Below are 20332 nucleotides of genomic sequence, written 5' to 3' on the forward strand. Positions count from 1 at the left end.
TTGGAATGATAATACACTTACTGAAATGGTCCTGAAACAATTGTACTGGATAGAATTTGACAAGAGTAAGAATTTTTTAAGGAATTACCATTTTCAAGTCTGGTGCTGGTGTTGTATCTACATGATCACCAGCTACAAAATTTCAGAAATAATGAAAATCTATTTTGTTTTGTTTTCATCTCTGATGCTAGTCTGAAGTTTATAATGACCCTAGATAGAAACAGAACAGTCTAAAGGATGAGATCAGTCTAATGACTTCTAATGACATGCATTGCAGGCCCACTTCACTGTGTCTAGTGAGCTGCAAAGCATGCTGGGAGGAAAAAAAGGGCATGATGCCTTCTGTGCCATCAGCCATAAGTGTGCCCTAAGGCAGTGCTTTACAAGGCTTTTCCACTCTGAAGCACACGCAACACACAAACACTTTGTAGTGCACTTTGTCCAAAATACATGACCGACTTGTTCACCGGTAAGAGAGAGAGAGGAGAGCGATCGGTACATACCATGGCCACTAGGGTGCATGATAGTTATACAGAGGTCACCTCTTCTACACACAGAAAGAGATACATCTGAGTTAAGTTGGACAGAATAAAAATCTGTCCTGGTGGAAATGTCACTGTTCAGTCCTGATTTGCTACATTTTGGTGCACGAAGAATGGACTAACATTTTTTGGCATAATGTAATGCCCTTATTGATGAACATGAAACCGCAGGCGCACACTTTTTTGAAAGAAAGGACCGTAGCACGCCGAGGCGGCCTGGGGAGGGGGCGGAGACGGGGGCAAAGCAGCCACAGCTGGGGCTGATTTCACTCCGTATTTCTTCCCCGGTGCCCAGCAGTAGGGGGAAGAGACCGAGGAGGAGAACGAGACAGGGGCGAACCCGATCCCTGAGACGACGCCCGCGTCCCGACCGACCCGCCGCCCCCTACCTGTTCCCTGGTCCCCCGTCTCCTTCCTTCTCCCCTGTCTAAGGGCAAATGAAAGCCCACTGCAATGGGCAACTGCATCTCCTGTCTCCTGTCTCATCTCTTACAAGGACCTAATAATCTCTTTGAGACTGTGGTTTCTACAACATAAAAATTATATTTCAGTTTTTCAGTTTGAATAAAATGTTTCCATTTTAGCACAATGTGAACCATTTTCAGCACGGCACATTTAAAGTATATCTTAAAAAGTAAAGCCAAGTTGTTTCATGTGGGAATCAGTGCTGCCTGTGGAAAGGTAAATTCGCTGCAACACATTCCTCATGAAAAAACACACTATAATCAGCTTTTAATTTTCTCTGCTTCTAGCTCCTCTAGCGATGAGAAAGTGGTTTGTGCCTCTAATACAAAACAATCGATTTATTTATGTCTTGTAACAGCCAATCTATGTCAACAAACTTTAATCCAAAAGACTTTACGTAGATTTAAATATTTTTTCTAGCAGTGAGCAAGGTGAATAAGGTGGAAGTATTTTGACATTAGGTTCATACATATTTACATAGTGAAAATAGAGGATTTTGCTTTTGTAGTCAATTTATGAAAGTCTTCTTGAAAGTTCCTATAGACAGCTATGATAAGTGCAAAAGTCACATTATATCAAGAGTAATAATGAGGAAAAGCAGTGAAGTTTGAAAAAGGCAAATTGTTGAACAGACTAAATGTGTCTACTTCTTAAAATTCTGGCACGATTTAAATACTGTCAGAGGTGCGTGCATCCTACATTAACGAAATATCTTTACTGTGCAAAAAAACGTTTCGGACAGCCCCACAACACATCCTAGTTTGTGCTTTTGAGTGTGAATAGATATACGAAAAGCAACCACCATGCACAGGTTAGTGTCTTATACTTTGGAAAAAGAAGTGTTCTTTGTTATGAAATACATTGACTTATCAGAATACTCAGACTGGCTGTGAAAATAGCTAAATCTGCAAGCCTCTGTAATTTTCTTGTGTTTGCTGAACACCAGTGACAAAGGCCATGAATGCAAGAACGAGTTATTGACTGAACACTGTAGCTGGTCAAGTCTTTTAGGAAAAAATGTTCAGGAATTTGTCAGTGAGCGAGAGATGTTCAGGAAGGGATTACTGAACATCTGACTCAGCGAAACCCCTTTGTAAAAGATGTTCAGGAAGGGTTCCCTACAAGCCTGATTCTGTGAAGTCTCTTTGCGTGAGATGTTCTGAATCAGTCACTGAATGTTTGACTTTGTGAACTCCCTTTTGTCAAGATGTGTGGGATGGGGTCACTGACCAAATGCCTGACTCTGTGAAGTCCCCTTGTAAAAGATATTCCTAGTGTTGTCTGGACTGCTGCCTCGTTCGGGGATGAGGATGATGTTCCCCTTCCTTCTGAGAGTGGAGTCCTGGCTAGAGGCAGCAGACAAGGTCTCGGAGGCAACTTCACCGCCCTCCACCGGTGTCACACGGATAGTGGTGACTGCCTGTGGGTGGTGGTGACAGTGGTTTCCGCTGTTGCAGTCCGCATTACTCGACTCCCTGTTGATGGGGCCGTAGCCGTCTGCCCTGGACTCGGGCCTTTCGGGGTCTCTGTTGAGGTCATTGAGCTCAAATGGCTGCCGGAGGACAACCTTCTCCTGCGAGCTCCATTTCCAGGAGCCACTTCCATTGGCAGATGGTGGACAATCACCTTCTGGGTGGGCCTCCACCCTCACGATGCTGACGGGGTCCTGGTCTGTGAGTGCCTTGTAACGGATTGACCCCGTGCAGCTGACCGAGCTGCCATCTGAGCTCTTGGGGCTGCCCTGGAGAAGGCCCTGTTGCTTGGACATGGCAATGACCTGCATTATCCGTGGCTGGCTGTTGGACCTGCACATGCCACTCTTCTCCGCCACCTTGAGCCACTTGGAGCGGCAGGTGGTGCTCTTAGGGGATGTATTACCGATGTTCTCCTGGGTCTCCTCCGGGATGTGGACCAGTTTGGTTGAGTCGGGCCGTGACGGCATGGAAACCCTGGTGCCGCCGGTGATTCCGCTATTGTTGCTGGGCAAATGGTTGTTGCTGGGCAAATGGTTGTTGCTGGTGGTCAGTTTCATGAATTGACTTGCAGAAGCGTGGTTATCCCCGTTGATCCCCACCCCAGCAGGCTCAGAACTGGACCTCATTTCTATGGCTCTCTGGGGAGAGTGGCTGACCTCTGTTTCAATCACCTGCAGGGACAAATTGTGGCTCTCGTTCTTGCTCTTCCATTGTGAAAGCAGCTGCTTGGAACGGGTCGTGTCCATAGAGGCATGGATGGTGGCGTTGCGGCGTGTGGCCTCCTCCACAGCAGAACTGTGGACTCTGGGCAACGTGTTGCTGAAGGTGACCATGTTCTCCTTGCCCATGGGAATCCTTGGAGTGATGACCTCCACGTCGGCACTGGCCCTCTTTAGGTTGGTGAGGGAGGCGGCATCTCGACGGCTGTGGTTAAGGATGCTCCCGGAACGCGAGGAGATGCCATCACTGCTGGCGTTCTTTGTTTGCAAGTGGCGGCTGGGGTCCTGACGCACATCTGTCAGTGGCTGTCGAGGGTCTCGAAGTTTTATCTGCTGGTTTGAGGGCTCTTCGCTTGACTGGAAGTTGCCGACAGCGTACAGCCCCTGATGACACAACAGAGCATTACGTTCCATCTGTCCTTTGACAGCTTGGTGCTGATGTTGTCAACACACCACTTTGCAGCCTAATCAGTGTGAAAGCTGCCCTTTTATGACAAAATACGGAAACTTAAGAAGCAGTAACTGCAGTGCAAGCGAAATTTTCCCTAATCTTACAGAAAATCTACAATATCAAACATGTGGTTTGTTCATGCATTTATAAACTAATATTTCTCAACTCAAGGGGGTGCGGTGGCGCAGTGGGTTGGACCGCAGTCCTGCTCTCCGGTGGGTCTGGGGTTCGAGTCCCACTTGGGGTGCCTTGCGGCGGACTGGCGTCCCGTCCTGGGTGTGTCCCCTTCCCCCTCTGGCCTTACGCCCTGTGTTGCCGGGTAGGCTCCGGTTCCCCGTGACCCCGTAAAGGACGAGCGGTTCTGAAAATGTGTGTGTGTGTGTGTATTTCTCAACTCCTGAGCCATCTCAATTTTCAGTTCATTACAGGGCAGACAAAAAAAAAAAATCAGGACTCTTTCACCTTCGCATTTTAATAATTGAAAAAGCATATAATTATACATGCAATTATGCGTGTGCTGAAGGGAACTCCTACAGCTTGACATTTATCTGCAAATGAAGCAGCAGTATGTCATCTAGCTCTCAGGGGAAAAGAGTATGGCCTTGAGGAGGAAAACATTTTTTAGCGGAGCACGCAGAACAACCAGTTATCGCTCAATGTTGTCAAATGACTTCCTCTTACTCAGACAAAGAAAAGAAAATGTTAAATATTTTGTTGGTATCACCATATGATTTTAACAAAATTTTCAATTCTGGCAAATTTAGATAGGAGCAGGTGCATAATGGTATGAAATAATAATTTATTGGACATCCTGTTCATCTGAGAGTTCAAGAACCGCAGGACTTTAAACCATATTTTACTGATCTGTATCACTGCAACGGGGTGGTACGGTGGCACAGTGAGTAGTGCTGCTGCCTCACAGCACCTAGGTGGTGTGAGAGAATGGTGGCCAGTGCCACCGCTCAATTTGCATGTTCTCCCCATAATTGCATGGGTTTCCTCCCACAACCCCAAAAAAAAAAAAAAAAAAACTGTTCAGGTGAATTGTTGTCTCTAATTGCCCTTAATGTGTGAATGCATCAGTGACTGTGTGTGCGTATATGTGTGGCTACCCTGCAATGCACTGGCATCCCGTCCAGGGTTTACCCCCTGTCAGCCTTGCACCCAGTGCTTCCAGGATAGGCTCTGGATCACTGCGACCCTAATGTGGACAAGCAGTTATTGAAAATGGATGGATGGATTTATCCTTAGACGCTACGGTACATCCTGCCCCTGAGTCATATATGTAGGTAACTGAAAAAAAAAAGAGAAAGGATACATGAAATGTACTGCAGAAAAGTATACTGTATATGAGCAATATTTACCAGATAGATAGCTATTCCACCTCCAATCAGGAAGCCGAGGTAAACGTCGACAGCGTGGTTCTTGTACTGAATGATACGCGTCAGTCCACATATAATGGCACATATGATGAAAGTGAATACCAGTGCTGGTTTTAAAAGCTTCGAAGAGTCATTCAGAGTTGCGTTGAAGTACATCTAGAAGTACGAAAGTAATCCCAGTAAATGACTGTGATTATTACAGTGCCTGTGAAAATGAACCTTTTCACATTTTAAACTTCACGGTGAAAACCGAATGAAACCGTGAAAGAAATATGTTAGTCCCAATCAATGAGAATTACTTGTCTAATACTCAAAGACATACTTTCCATACCATAGTATCATAATAAACTAGAGTTTGTAGTGAACATGTTGTTTGTTCTGATGCAATTAGCCAGGTATTAGATTTGTTTAAAAGCTTCTCTCTCACGTTACAATGTCCTGTGCCGATTGTTGGGCTGCATCTAACCCATGCTGCACAGGGATGAACATGAGGCTGGATTACTCACGGAGATGTAGACAGCAGCGAAGGATGCCATGGTGGCATGCTGGGATGGAAAAGATTTCCTGCAACAGAGGCAGAACAGAGTTGTTCTTCGTATTGAAAGAATTCGATCTCAGAAAATAATGTGCCGGACTAGGTTTGGCCAGACAGACCAAAAAACTTCACTCTTTGTAAAAATGATCCCAGTCATTACCTGCCACATACGCTGAGTTAGTCAGCCAGGAGCTTTCTTGAGGCATTCTTTACACATGTGCATATCCAAGGGTGTTTTTCAGCAAGCTGACATTACTGTGGAGTATTTTCTAAGTGCTCTCAAGCTGAGATTTGAATAGATTTACAGGTTTGACATTTGGCATTTTCTTTTTCAAACAGCTCTGCTGACCCCAGTTTCCTGACACAGATTTATTGAAATTAATTCATTTCAGCAGCGATGTGGAAGGCAATTATCCATTGAGTGTACAGAAGGCCCCTAGTCTGAAGCTCAACATTGAAAAAAGGTATTTTCACCTTCCTTCTGAACTGTCATAAAATGCAATCTTAAAAGTAACCTTACCGCTTTGAAAACCATTATTTTTTAATACGAACATTAAAATGACAGTCCGTCTGTATTTATGTCATGAATATAAAAAAGAAAAATGCTTAAAAAGTGTGTATCAGTCTCCTAAATTCCTATTCTCATGCTGAACTTGGGCTATAGGCCTCAGTCAATTGTAAGCGTTTTATTTCTCAAATCACTCCGGGGTCCACAGGATTTAATTTAATGCCCCATTTAATCTGTATCTGTCCAACAGACAAGTAAAACCATTTACCAAATTTATGATCCCATCCATGAGATAGAAGGAAGAATCAAAAGTAATTAGGCAGCAAAAATATTCAATAAATCAATCGATATAGCTACTGTCATTGCTTCCTTTATCCCGTCCTAAGACAAATGCATTTCGGATGATCTCGTTTTTCTCTCATTAATGAAAAATATTTTAAGTAAAATCCAAATATTGCATTTGTAGAGCAGAACTAGTTTATTAACAAAGAATTCTGCCTGTACAAGGTTGTGTAAATAAAACTTTTACACAAATTCGAGTTATGTATTATGAAAAATACTACAAGATACAGGCACAAAGCAATGTTGTGAATATGAAACAATGACAGTGTCAGTTTTTTACATAAAGCTCTCTGTGATTTGTCTGTACTCACTGATTTCATATTTATAGGAATCCCCTGTTTGATTGGCCTGTGAGTAACAACTGCACAGGCAGCAAAGCCATTAAAATTTACTTTTGGGTTGAAACAACAGGGATTCCTCGTACTCAAAATGTATGAAGTCATTTTTTGCAATTCATATCGTAGAAGTGCGTATATTGCCATGGGCCCTAATAAACGCACGGTTGAAGCAAACAAAAATCATAATGTTGTGCACACACCAGCCACTGGGCAAATGTAATGAGGTATTACAGCAAAATGAGTCATATTTGTGCAGAACTCCCATATCAAGTCTGTTTCAGTCAAGTCTGGTTGAATGTGGGTTTATATTTCAAACTTTTATGTACCATCCGTACTAATACCAAGGTTTTATGACAGGCAAACAAAGGGTTTTGGTAATAAAGTAAAATAAGAACTTTAATGAATTGCCCCGGAGGGGTGCAGTGTTGCAGCAGGCTTGGCCGGATCCTGCTCTCTGGTGGGTTTGGGGCTGCTTGGGGTGCCCTGCGATGGACTGACGCACACACACACACACACACACACACACACACACACACACATAAAAAAACTTGTTGGGAGGGTATCAGGATTTGTCTATCCTGTGTTTTATGCACCTACTCGGATGATGAACCCCGGTGCAGCAAGTGGTAGGGAACAAACTAGGTTTGCTTGAGACTTTCATGTCTGCAGCTATGTATCTTTCTCTTACTGTAATGCATAAATTTTAATTTTGCTGAGATGTACGTCGCTTCGGACAAAAGCGTCTGCTACATGAATAAACGTGAATGTAAATATATATGTGTTTAAGTAAAGAGAGTTTCACATTTTCAGCTACTTAATTCTGGATGTCATGGTACCTTAAAGGAACAGGACAGTACGTTAAACTAGTCTGTATGAAAGGGTCAGATGTTCAAGGGCTAGTGGTGGTCCTTCAGGTGCACTGGTGTGCAAGGAATTTTCCGAAAATTGCTTCTATAAAAAGATTCAGCTGAATAAGGTGTGCGGTGAGCATCTGGGGATAGTATAGAGCAGTGGCTTTCAGTCATCATTCGGGGAGGAATCCCAGCTGAATTTTAAATTGTTCATAATGTTGTGTTAGACACCTAAAGCAGTTCAGTTAGGGTGAAGATTAGTTCAGAGAAGTGCTAAAATGGTGAGGCAAGCTAAAAACTGTACACACTGATGCCTGGGAAAAGGCTGGGAAGCAATGCCGTAGAATTGGAATCTTGGGATGAAAGTCACCCGTGGTGTAAAATCTTACTAAATGACCATGAAGTGGCCATATCTGTCATTAGGGCACAGAGGAATAACATAAAAGCTTCAACTGTATGAGCCCAGGTCCTCCGTGACTGACCTGCCGCTGTTGATCACGGTCGGGTCGGACCCGGAGCAGATGTCCTCCACGATGAAGGAGTTCTCCTCACAGGTGGTGTTGAGCGTCGTGTAGTTGGGCTTGCACACGGTAAGGAAGTACGGCGCGTGGTAGCCAGTGGACAGCTGGATGATATCCGTGATGAGGGCGGTGGCACAGAGGCCGAACACGTGCACACCTTGCGGGCGCACACACACACACACACACACACACACACACACACACACACACAAACACACAGTAGCATGTTTCCGCTTCCCTCTCAGTTCAGTTTGTCAAGGTTGGTAATAAACACTACACGTATAAAAATGAGGAATTAAGCCATGGCTTTGAGTACTATTTTGGGGTTGGTAGGCCTGCATTCCCATTCAAGGCAACTTGAACTTGTAAGTACTTAAAGAGCTTTATAATTTATTGGCGCATATAAGGCCTAGTACCTCACTCAGGTGTACAACAGCAGGTCCCAGGAAGCAGCAACCCTCAATTTAAAAGTTGGAATCTTTATCCTTAATAAAAAGTGTTATGCTTCATCGCTTAACCTTCAGCCCTGCTGACTACATTTTAATAGCAAGACCAGGAGTCAAGAGAACCTTTTCAACATTTTATATTTCGCCTTCCACTATCCTTTTTTATGCTTTGACAAATGTCACGTCTTGCATATAGTTTATTCTGGCAGTGCTTGATTTCTTGTTCTTTATTCTTCTTCACTGATTTCTTACCTGGACTGATACCTCCAAAAATCAGTTTATTATTAAACATCACAGCCTACCTTAAGGAAAAAAGACCTTACAGAAAAAAAAAAAAAAAACATACCTACAAACCTGACAGCTCTGCGGATGTAGGAGTTGAAGTTGCATCCTGCAGCGTTGATGTCTGACTCGGCTCCAACGCAGTCCTTCCTCCGCGACAGGCAGCAGTACAGAATACCCTCCCCAATCATTATCTGGAGCAGAACGGTTCGCTTTGTCAGTATTTACTATCAGTCTGCAGGTGAATGAGTCCAATTCCTCTCCAGTGTGAAGCTGTATAAATTGCTGCACTTCTTCCCAACATTCCTCTAATGTCTTCTCTAATCTTCGCATATTTCACTGTGATACCGCATTCACGTCTGTGCGCGAGGGATCATGGGAAATGGGGCGCGTTCACACGGCTAAAGTACGCCCTACTTCTGTGCTCTGCCGCAACTTTTTTCAAAGAGGAGCTACATAAGCCTTTAGAAACTGAAAGCCAAAGGGACAAAAGTGCCCACCTGTGCATTTGCAGTGGGATCTGTCCCTGATCTGTGAGCCTGCCTGACCCACTTTGTACTCTAGGACAGAATGGACACATTCTAGTTTTTTGTTCCTCTTTGGGACGCGAGCCAGACTCCGAGGGCCTGCGAATCAGCCCTCGTGGATAGATTACAGAGTTTGACTGCCTCATATAACAGCTGCCGGTAGACACGACTTCGGGTTTAAATGTACCGGTAAGTAATTTACGGACCAGTAGGACACCGTTTGCGATATTTAGGTGGTAAGACTTTCGCACTTAGTTCTCAGCTTATGAGAGGGTTTCGTCCCAACGATCTGTTTTTGCAAAGAAAATGCAATAGTTGATAACACATTAACTGACCGAACTGCTCTGTCTGTACTGACATGACACAAGCCTTGGGAAAAGGGTTGCAAATGTGTACCGGCATCCGTAACACCTCATGAACGAAGCCGAACGGAATGCAGCGTGGACATTAAAGCCGTAGGATCATTGATTCCGGCGAGCACCGCGGTGCTGGACGTGACCCACCGTGGCTGTGGGCCCTGCAAAGGCCAGACTGAGCAACATCAGGAAGGGGACCACCTCGTGGGTGGGCTCGACGTAGGGCAGGCTCAGGCTCCGGTCGTGGCAGGTGTACCCTGCCAGCACGGGCTTGAACACATCCGTCAGCTCCAGGAAGTACAGGCTGACCACGGACGAGGCCAGGATGGGCAGCTGTTGGTGCAGACCAATGTCAAAGACCCCTCCACACTCACCTCCAGCCTCTTTATGTACAGACCATATTTTATCACATTCTTTCTATACATTCCATATTTAACACAGATTTGAAGATTGCAAAAAATGTTTCCATACTTTGTATTTGCATACTTCTTATTCAATATTCTTTGTTCAAAAACCATTAATTCCTTCACTGTCAGCAAACACTCGAGGCATGGTACACTCTGGAAAGAACCCCATCCCACTGCAGTCTCTGTCAGACAGTCTTTCACAATCACAATCACACACCCGTGAACTGAGTGACAGTTTGTGCAAACTAAAAAAAAAATAAAATAAAATTGATTTGTATCATATCACATTACTTTTGTCATGTGCATAGATTTCACTTGGTTCTATGTGATTTCACTAAAGGGTGGCCATATAAAGTGTTCAGTACTTCATATTACTATTACTTACTACTACATTTAGCATCTAGAGTCAAAGTACCTGTATCTATCTTGTCATCTTAGTCAGGTCATCATTTCATAGACTGACTCTTCTACTAATCTCATAAAAAGGTAAGACACACACTGTGAATATATTTAACAGGCAGAGAAGCTGTAGCCTTAATAAAATGTGACGACCCTTTACAATTATACACATTCGCAGAGCTACAGCACTAGACTGGAGTTTGATTTATGTTCCAGACTCAGATGTGGAGCTGCCCCCCCCCGTCACACAACAACAACAACAACAACAACCTAGAAGCGAACACAGACATGACAAACATTTTAAAATGAGTACTGTAGCACTCTCCATAGTAAATGTAATAAAAGGGATTTCTGCAGCAATAATACATTCCTGCACAAATCTCTCACCGCACACTCATACAGTGGAGGAGCTATGACACACTGCATCTAGGTAACTTGCTAAACCGAGAGCCGCGTGGTGCTCACGCTTGGCTACCGCTGCCCGAATTTCATGGGAAGTAATATTCTTGAAATAATATCACTGATGAGTGCCAACTCATCAGTCTCCCCAGCAGTACACTTGTTTATCCTGGCTCTTGTTAAAGTGCTGAGAAGATATTTGCAGTCTAGGCAATATTGTCTGCATGAGTCAGCACCTGTGAGGAACAGAATTAAAAATACTAACTATATTTCTTAAATTTAGCAAACCAAACAATTTGTTTTATGAACCCAACCAAAGAGTAGACTAAAAAATGTATGTGTAAAATAGAACGATTACCGTAATCTATTTGGCTATAATTATCAATTATCGATCCATTTTATAGTTTTCACGTTAAAGTGTTTAGTTTTGCTAAATAATTGAGCAGTATAGTCATGTCATAGTATAACTGGTTATTGGATATAGCCATGCCATAGTATAATTGGGGTTATGCCTACTACCGCTGTTGGGGCATAGGCCGTCAACAAGGGCTTTCCAGGCATCTCTGTCCTGGGCCAGCTTTTCCAGTTTTCCTCAGGTGTGGCCCAAGCTGGCTTTCGCAGGGTATGGCCGATCCATCGCCAGCGTCTTTTATAGTATAATTGAGGGTATTATTAAGCAGAAGGGGGCGTGGTGGGTTCAGCTGGTGCCCACTGTGCGGCGGGTCTGGGGTTCGAGTCCTGCTTGGGGTGCCTTTCGACAGACTGGTGTCCCGTCCCGGGTGTGTCCCCTTCGGCCTTGCACCCTGTGTTGCCGGGTTAGGATCCGGCTTGCCGTGACCATGCTTGGGACAAGCGGTTGTTGACGATGGATGGATATTATTAAGCTTTTATTGATTACAGCTTTGTGATACTTTGGCTTTACAAAGTCAACAAACCGAGATGGTCTCACTACTCGTTCCAGTTGTGTACATTAGATGAGGAGGCAGTGTATTAGTGGTATACACCTCAGGACTTCACTGAAATGTTCTGTTGTGCACCATGAACCACCCTTCATACAAGACAGTTGCCTGGTGGACACTCCTGTGTTATCTAAACAGGTGAGAAATGCTTTTCGGTTAAAGAAACAGGGGTATTCAGCTGGGCTCCTACTACGTGCTCTTCACTGTCAGTATCCTCATGCACTAATTCGAAATTTAGACTGACATATTTATCCTTTAAAACAAGCATGCACTTGATTTTTTCCTCCTAGAGCAGCTACCTCTTGAAGCTGCTGTTTTAAACCGAGTCCTGCTGACTTTCGTGCCACAAGGCATTCAAATATGATTAACTCTTACTTTTAATGTGTAATTTTTCTGCATTCTTTCTCTGACTGATTATGTATATTCTTCATAGATGTATACAAATTTAACTGGTGTAATTCAGGAGAAACACATTCATTATGGCTAAAACATGAACAGAATTCTGTGTCCTGCTATAACCCACAGAAAAACAGGCTTTGATATTGTGAAATCAATTTTCATGCATTAATATACATTTTTTAAATTCATTTGGTTCCCTCCTCTGTAGCTCTTTAACAGTCCTGCACTCACGCTTTGCAGAGCAGCTCGCAAGCACTTAAACTATTAAAATGTGTTTTTGGAACATTATAGTGTTCTAGCTTACTTTGAGTTATTTAGGCCAGACAGCAAAAATGTGTTTTATATTTTAAAAAGGAGGGGGTACCATGGTGGTACAGTGGGTAATGTCAGTGCCTCGCAGCTCCTGGGATGTAGGTTTAAATCTGTCTATGTGCAGTTTGCCTTTTCTCCCCATGTATGTGAGGGTTTCCTCCCATAGTGCAAATACATCACACACACATCGTCTGAAACCGCTTGTCAGAAGCGGGGTCGTGGCGAACCGGAGCCTAATCCAGCAACACAGGGCGCAAGGCTGGAGGGGGAGGGGACACACCCAGGACGGGACACCAGTCTGTCACAGGGCACTCCCAGCGGGACTTGAACCCCAGACCCACCCTGGAGAGCAGGCACAGCCGGCCAAACCTGCTGCGCCACCGTATTCATATTTGTTCTTATTGTTTATGCTTATTTTTACAGAGATCTCTTCTCATAGTGACACAGAGCACTGAACAAAGTTCCAGGGAATAATACAACAAAGGAAGGCAACACTTGCAGTTAGGTTAAGGAAGCTGAGGAGAAGAAAACAAAAACTCCTTACTGCGAAGAAGAGGAGGAAAAATAAACCTCAGGGCTCCTCGTACCAGTGGCAGCCCACCCATCTTTAGCACTCTAATGGGGTGACGGGTATATCTAATACAAAAGTAAGTATCAATAAACCACTTTGGTAACCTCAACCTTGAAGCCAATGGTTGCCAAGAATTAAAACTTTGACTCAGTGGCACCTACTCCTTACCTCCGCCCAAATACTCTTAAGTTTGCGCCATTAGCTGCAAGTAAACCAGAGCAGCAGCACTTATAGTTGGGTTTCTTCTCTTCCCAGGCTCTGTGATAATCCTGTGCCGGAGAGTGTACGACCGTGAAACCTGCGAACATCAGCCACGTACTGGCACATATACTGAAACACAGGCCAGTAGCACCTCTTCTGTATGAGGGCAAACATCCCAGGTCTCACAAATGGAACTGGAATACCTTTCATTGTTTGAACCACCTCCAATAATTTAGGATTTGTTGGAGCACTGTGCTCCTTCACCATTTTATGTTGTCTGAAACTTAGATCTCAGCAAAAAGTAAAATAAGGGCTTTAATTCCCTTACCACAGCTATAAATCAGGTACATGCATTGCCATGACATGCATTTGTGTTAAATACTAGCTTGATGATAGAGGGACAGAACTATGAAAAAACTGACTCCCTATATGACTTGCTGCAAAAATATTCAATATATTAAATATGTAATTAAAAAAACTATTAAAAATTTTTTAAAAAATAGTGCTTGAAGAAATAATACAAAATGCTTTGTAAAATTTTTACAAGTAGATCCAATGTTCATTTTGCCTGGACGAGACACACTTTTCTGAGATCAAGCGTTACTGAAACGCTAAACTCGTTGACATGATTCGAAGAAGAAGAAATGGTATTGCGTCTCTATGAGGCAGTGACACCAGTGCTACGCGAACATCGGCAGGACCGGTACTCCGGGTTGTCGTGAAGCACACGGCACCTCTTTTTGCACAATGCTAAGCGCACCGAAGCTAAAGCCCTGTGGAGTAATCGATGAGAGCGACTAATGAGCACAAGTGACCACTGCTGTCTTTCCAGCCACAGCTGTTCTGCCCCCAAGCGAACTACTTTCAGCTGTAGTTTTCAGTTAAAGCTTCTGTCACTTTGTATGGTCTGCTTGATTGCTGTCCATTTGGGTGTTTAACTCTGGATGCACAAATCTATGTATGACAAAACGAATGAAGGGCTGAATTAATGGGCGAACGTATGAGAGTTTTTATGCTCCCACCTTTATCGATGAAACACCACTTCTCTACATAATTTCTGGTTTAACCCTGGATGCATTATCGAGATCTGTTTAAAAACAAAAGGCAAATAATAAAACCCCGAACGTCCAAACGAAGGGCACTGGTTTGAGTCCCCGAGTGTGACGGTGTTGAAATTACAGCAGCAATTTCAAATCCGCCCTACTGTCCACCCTTCAAAGAACACCACACGGAGTGCTCTCTCAAGCATTAAAGGATTAAGCATGGTGACAGACGGGCAACTTCATTATCGATTTCCCATAATTATTTGCTCAGCAGAATGCATCCGTGTGATGTTCCAGCTGTTACCAGACGAACAGGAACAGTGTCCCAAATTAACAGACCTTGAACCCAGTGCAAGCCTATTTTTATAAAAGCTTCAGGCTCAGGTATTTCTCAGTAAAGATCTAAAATATGTGTTAGAAACACATTTAGAACCAGATAATGATGGTCTTTCGTGTACCTTTATGAGGTTACCCACTTGTTCTCCTTGTCATGTGTGAAACACAGATGAAATATTCATACTTAAATGGTCTCTTAAAACATGTTCTTGGGCCTAATGCTAAGAACTCCACAAAGACCAACTATCTTTTATGCACTGAATGATGGACTTTATTTGGTCTCATTTCATAAATTTTTACAGCCTTTACAAGTACTCAGACAACTAATGCCATTATTGCAACTCTCAGAACTGAAAACACATACAGTACAATGCACCATGTTTCATTCTTTTAAATAAAACTGTTGACTAACCATATGATATTCAGGAAATTGCAACTCGGTTATTGTGACATTCATTAATGCCACCATAAAATGAAATAAGCTTTATAACAAGTCAAGATCCACTCAGACGGCAACAACAACAACTACGATGGTGCATTCGGAACCAAAAGGCACTGAATTCATACATGGGTTCAAATACAGTCTAGCTTGTGTAGAGTTTGCTTGCTATCCCCGTGTTTGCATGGGTTTCTTCCCACAGTCCACAGATGTGCCTTTCTGGTGTATTTGTGACTCCTAATTGTCCTTATTGGGGGGATCTGGTGGGTTTGACCGATACCTCGCTGTTTGGCGGGTCTGGGGTTTGAGCCTTGCTCAGGGTGTGTGGCGGCTCTGTGTTTCTCCCTGCGTGTGCCTCCCTCAACATATAGAGGATAGCACTGGCAACCCCCTTCTGTTCCTCCCTTGCGATGAAAACCACACAGGTGATTGCTATGGGTCAGGTTTGACTCGATAGCAACAACAATTGTCCTTATCGTTTATATGTGTAAAACAATAAATGTGGGTGTGTTTGTGAGAGAATGTCCTGGTGTCCCATCCAGAGTGTAACCTGCCTCCTATTCATATGTATTCATTTAACTGACACTTTTCTCCAAAGTGACGTATAATGTTAAGGTACTTAAAATTGTTTACCTATTTATACAGTTGGATAATTTTACTTGAACAATATAGTGCAAGCACCTTGGTCAAGGGTACTACAGCTGGAGATCAAATCTGAGACCTTTAGATCCAAAGGCAGCAGCTCTAACCGCTACGCTACCAGTTGTCCCATCCAATGCTTCTGGTATAGGCTCTAAATCAATGAACCCTGCATTGGACAACAAGTTATTGGTAAATAGTTCTTACAGTGAAGTTGCTGTGGTAAAGAAAGCCTAAAAAAAAGGCTTTGCTGCACCAGTCGAATGAATACTTCTTAAGTAGAACATATTGAGAAGTAACCACTACAAAAACAGAACCATGATAATACTGGAGCTTTCATTCATTAACTGGAGACATAATAGTTTACACCTAAATCTCTATAAACTGAATATTTATTACAGTCACAGCTTACATTGTCATTGTGTGTAACCCTGACAGCCCTGGATCTATTTCACATCCCCATACTGGACACACTGTCTCCTTACTGCTAAGGTCTGTATGTAGGCGTCATGCAAACATCTACCCCAGTCTATTTTTATAAAACATACACATAATTTATGAAGGCAACTTACTTTTGACTCGGAAAAACACAACAAGACCGTTTTAGAGCAAATTTACACAAATTCGCACCACAAACTTCAACAGCAGCAGCAGCAGCACGGAATTGAGGAAAAAATATGTGAAATTAACTCAACAGCCCTAATTAATGACACATTTCCACGCATTTTGGCAAAGCTTCGCAGGTTATATCGCACTGGCCAATGCACGTGATTTTAAGAAACGCGTCAAAATAAGCACGTACGCAGTTCACATATAATTATGAAGTCATAATAATCATTATGATATTCACTGCAAAAAAAAAGCAAAAGAAATTCCCCGTCGGTCATAAATAATAAACAGATCATCATGAGCTCGCAGTCCGGATTTAAGATTAGAGCAGATGCACCGACTCTTACCTCCACGAAATAGAAGCAAGGCAACAAGGAGACGCTGTCTTTGGTCAACTTTGCCGCGCTCCTTCCGTCCTCCGTGGACATGATGATGATGATGATGATGATGATGATGGACCTCCTAGATCTCCCGGACCTTCAGTTCCCCGAGATTTGCTGGAGCAGCCTTCTGCGCTCGATCTCCTGGATCTCCCGCGTTCCCAGATCTGCTGGACCTCCAGGTTCTCCGCGGTGGCGCCGAGACTGGTGGGGAGCGGAGCACGCGCTCGTGCCTACCGACCCGACTGGCGCGAGGCTCCCCGCAGCTCCATGGTGGCAGAGGATGGACAAGCGGTGCGGCGGGGTGACCGCAAGAGCCAGAACTTCTCACTCAGACACCCTGGATCCTGAGACACAGACAGACGGGGAGTAACGGAATGTGGGACGTGTGCGGCGCTCCAGGCTCAGGAGAGCATCCCTGTGGCCGCTCGGGGTCCTGGCGGGCGCGTGTTCTTATAACTCGGTGTGACAGGCTGCGCCTGCTCAAAGGTACAATACTGGGTGAAATGACGTCATCCCCGCTGGGGGGCGAAGGGGGGGGGGGGGTGCGGGAGCCGTAATTCATAGACAGCCCGGCTGTACCCCCAGTGGAAGCGCAAGAGCGCACATTTTAACTGTCAGCCCACATGTTACTATATCAAACAAGACATCTGGAACATGTGGAAGCTGTCATTTCTGATACAGAAAACATTTCTGCATCGAATCTGTTCCGCTGTCACTGATCACATGTAATAATAGGTAGAGCACTTCTGTTAGATTAGGTTACATTCATATGAGGCCACATACTATATTAAACATCTACTGAAGGTTGTAGATGTAAATGCATCATTTAACCTCATATTTAATGTAACCTCATATCTAATCTTTTATGCAGATAGCTAAATAAAAATGTTTCAGTGACAAATCCCTTATCAAAGAAAGGTAAGTACATGACTGCAATGTTCAGAACCCTCACAGTAGTGTGTAATGTCATCTGTGCTCTTTTGAACCCTGTCACTTAAGAAGATGTGGCTTTGCATAATGCATTTCTTTCTTGTCCTTTATCATCTGTCTCAGTTACAACTAATATGTGCCAGTCACATGTCAGGAGCCCAAAGAACACATTCTTTTGATTGCAATCTGCAGGTCTATCTTGATGGTTGAATGAGTCATATCTAAGCACAGTGTTTTATATGTCACCCTAGCATTAGTGAATTGTCAAATGGTCCAATGGGTGCAGCAAATTAGAAAAGGTGCAGGGAAAAGCATAGAAAGCATAGATACAGCAGTGTGTGCAAAAATGTGTGCACACATTCAGATCCCCCAAAATCACAGCACCTTCAGTGTTTAATATGTAATGTTCTCTTGAGGATACTTAAACTAGTTTATGAACGTTCAATCCAGTACAGATTTTAATATAGCTTGCAATTAATTTCATTCCCACTGGTAAATTTAAATTGATTGCCAAAGTGTGTCTTGCATCATGGGGAAAGAACGCAGTAGACAATATAACTACAACACATGTAAAATTTAACTTAGAACATCTTTATTTTTGACATTCAATTGGTACTGTAGATGGTGTATATTTGTTGTAACAACATCATTTGTTAGATTTTTAGTCACAAAATATTTGAAACTTGGAGGCACCAAATGAAAGTGGCTGTTTGCCATGAATAAATAAATTTTGATAATTATGTGAAAGTAATATGATTTTAATTTAGAGCCAGACCAATTGGATTTAATGCATTTCATTCCTGCAAGCTTAACTACAAGTGCTTATACTCTCATGTGGCAGCAACCAAAGAAAGGCTAACCTTTGATATCAAGTGCTAGCGGTAGAATGGAGGGTTTCCTTTACATGATCTGCCCGGGTCTTTCCATTAGAAAAGAATGGATTCATCCACGATAATGAAAGTGAGGGGTGTTCTTATGATGCAAATTTTTCTCTAAAAAATGATGCAGAGTTTGTCTTCAAGAACAACCTTAAGCATTGGCAATGTCCAATTTTCTCAGTCAGAAAGGAATATTTGTTACCTTCTCCAGAGAAACACCTGTTACAATATTCTTTTTATCCAGAGAGACTCACATAGTGTATTTTACAGTTCTGGTTTTGCGTGCTCTCTTTCTCAAGATTTAAGAAGTTATAATATACAATGTTGTGATTTAACATAACAAGTTGGTCACAGATACAGTTCATTAACCACTCCAACATTTGCAAGACATTGCAAGCAAGCAAGGGCAGCATGATGGCACAGTGAGTAGTGCTGCTGTCTCACAGTGCTTGGGTGGTGCAAAAAATTGTGGGTTCAATCTCTGCTCAGTCTGTGTGGAGTTTCCATGTTCTCCCTGTGTCTGTGTGGGTTTCCTCCCACACTCTAAACATGTGCTGTTCAGGTTCCCCATGGTGTGTAAGTGACACTCAGTGTGTTCCACTGATGTATGGATGAATGACCAATTGTAAGTAGTGTATCTAGCAGTGTAAGTTGCCTTGGTGAATAAGGTGTGTGAGCTGATAAAACTACATAGTATCCATTGGAAGTTGCTTTGGGGGAAAGTGTCTGCTAAATAAATGTAACAAGAGTTATGGCATTTAGGAGGATGGAATAAAAAACAAAAATTCTGCTTGTATTGTCTTTAAATCTGTAGTTAAGCCTTTTATTTTCTATGAACTCTGTCACTTGACACTGGCTTGCAGGGTTCACTGACCCAAGCAGGGTCAGTTTATACGTGCATGTAGCACATAAGAGTAATAAAAAGTTAGAGGTTGTTTCTGATGAATGTAGAAGAAAATAATTTGCAAAAATTATATTTGTGCAGGGTGGCTGGTGGTGTTGTGGTTGGAGCAGCTGCCTTCGGCTCTGAAAGTTGCCGGTTTGATCCCTGCCTCCAGCTGTGGCACCCTTGAGTCACGTACTTGTCCTGCAAGTGCTCCAGTACCTTTGCCTGGATGTGTGCCTGGGGAGCTGGTTGTGGCCCTGCAATGGACTGGTGCCCTGTCCAGGGTGTGCCTGGTGCCCAATGTCTCCAGGATAGGCTCCGGCTTACTGCGACCCCACTCGGGACAGGTGATTACTGAAATTGGTTGACTGGTTGTATTTGTGCACTTTCACTTAACGTGGTGTCCATATGGCCCAGCAATACTCAAACCAACCAAATTTAGTTGATGAGACTGAGTAAAAGATGCTGTTTGGAAGTGAAGTGTACCAAGCCCAGAAAAGATGGCCTGTGCTATTCAACACTCCAAAATACATTCTTTTGCAGACATTTCACAACTTATTTGTTACCCAGTATAGTTATAATAATTTCAGACTTTAACAAATCACCAGATCAAAAATGGGATGTGTTTTAAATGAAAACTGAATGTTTAAAACACGAAAAAGAAGTGTATTTGTTTTATTTTTTATTGTATTTTATGATTATTAAAAAAGTTTTTTTCAAGGCATTATTGTACTCTTATGTATCTTTTGCAGTACAATACTGTAAGTGTTTTCTAAAGCACTGAAAGGATGGGTTTGTTTTT

The 20332-nt window shown here is 43.1% G+C and overlaps 1 protein-coding gene across 1 annotated transcript; it reads right to left on the reverse strand.

The window, feature by feature from the left end:
• Positions 1–936: 936 nt before the first annotated feature.
• Positions 937–16890, reverse strand: LOC108935347 (phospholipid phosphatase-related protein type 4-like). Its single transcript, XM_018753894.2, has 7 exons — positions 16801–16890; positions 9888–10073; positions 8922–9051; positions 8091–8286; positions 5541–5598; positions 5017–5190; positions 937–3585 (listed from the first exon to the last, which is right to left on the reverse strand). Exons 1-7 carry the CDS (start codon positions 16879–16881, stop codon positions 2230–2232), a joined length of 2181 nt encoding a protein of 726 aa, XP_018609410.2. The 5' UTR covers positions 16882–16890; the 3' UTR covers positions 937–2229.
• Between the last annotated feature and the right edge of the window lie 3442 nt (positions 16891–20332).

This window comes from Scleropages formosus, chromosome 9, assembly GCF_900964775.1.
Source record: "Scleropages formosus chromosome 9, fSclFor1.1, whole genome shotgun sequence".
Lineage (NCBI taxonomy): Eukaryota > Metazoa > Chordata > Actinopteri > Osteoglossiformes > Osteoglossidae > Scleropages > Scleropages formosus.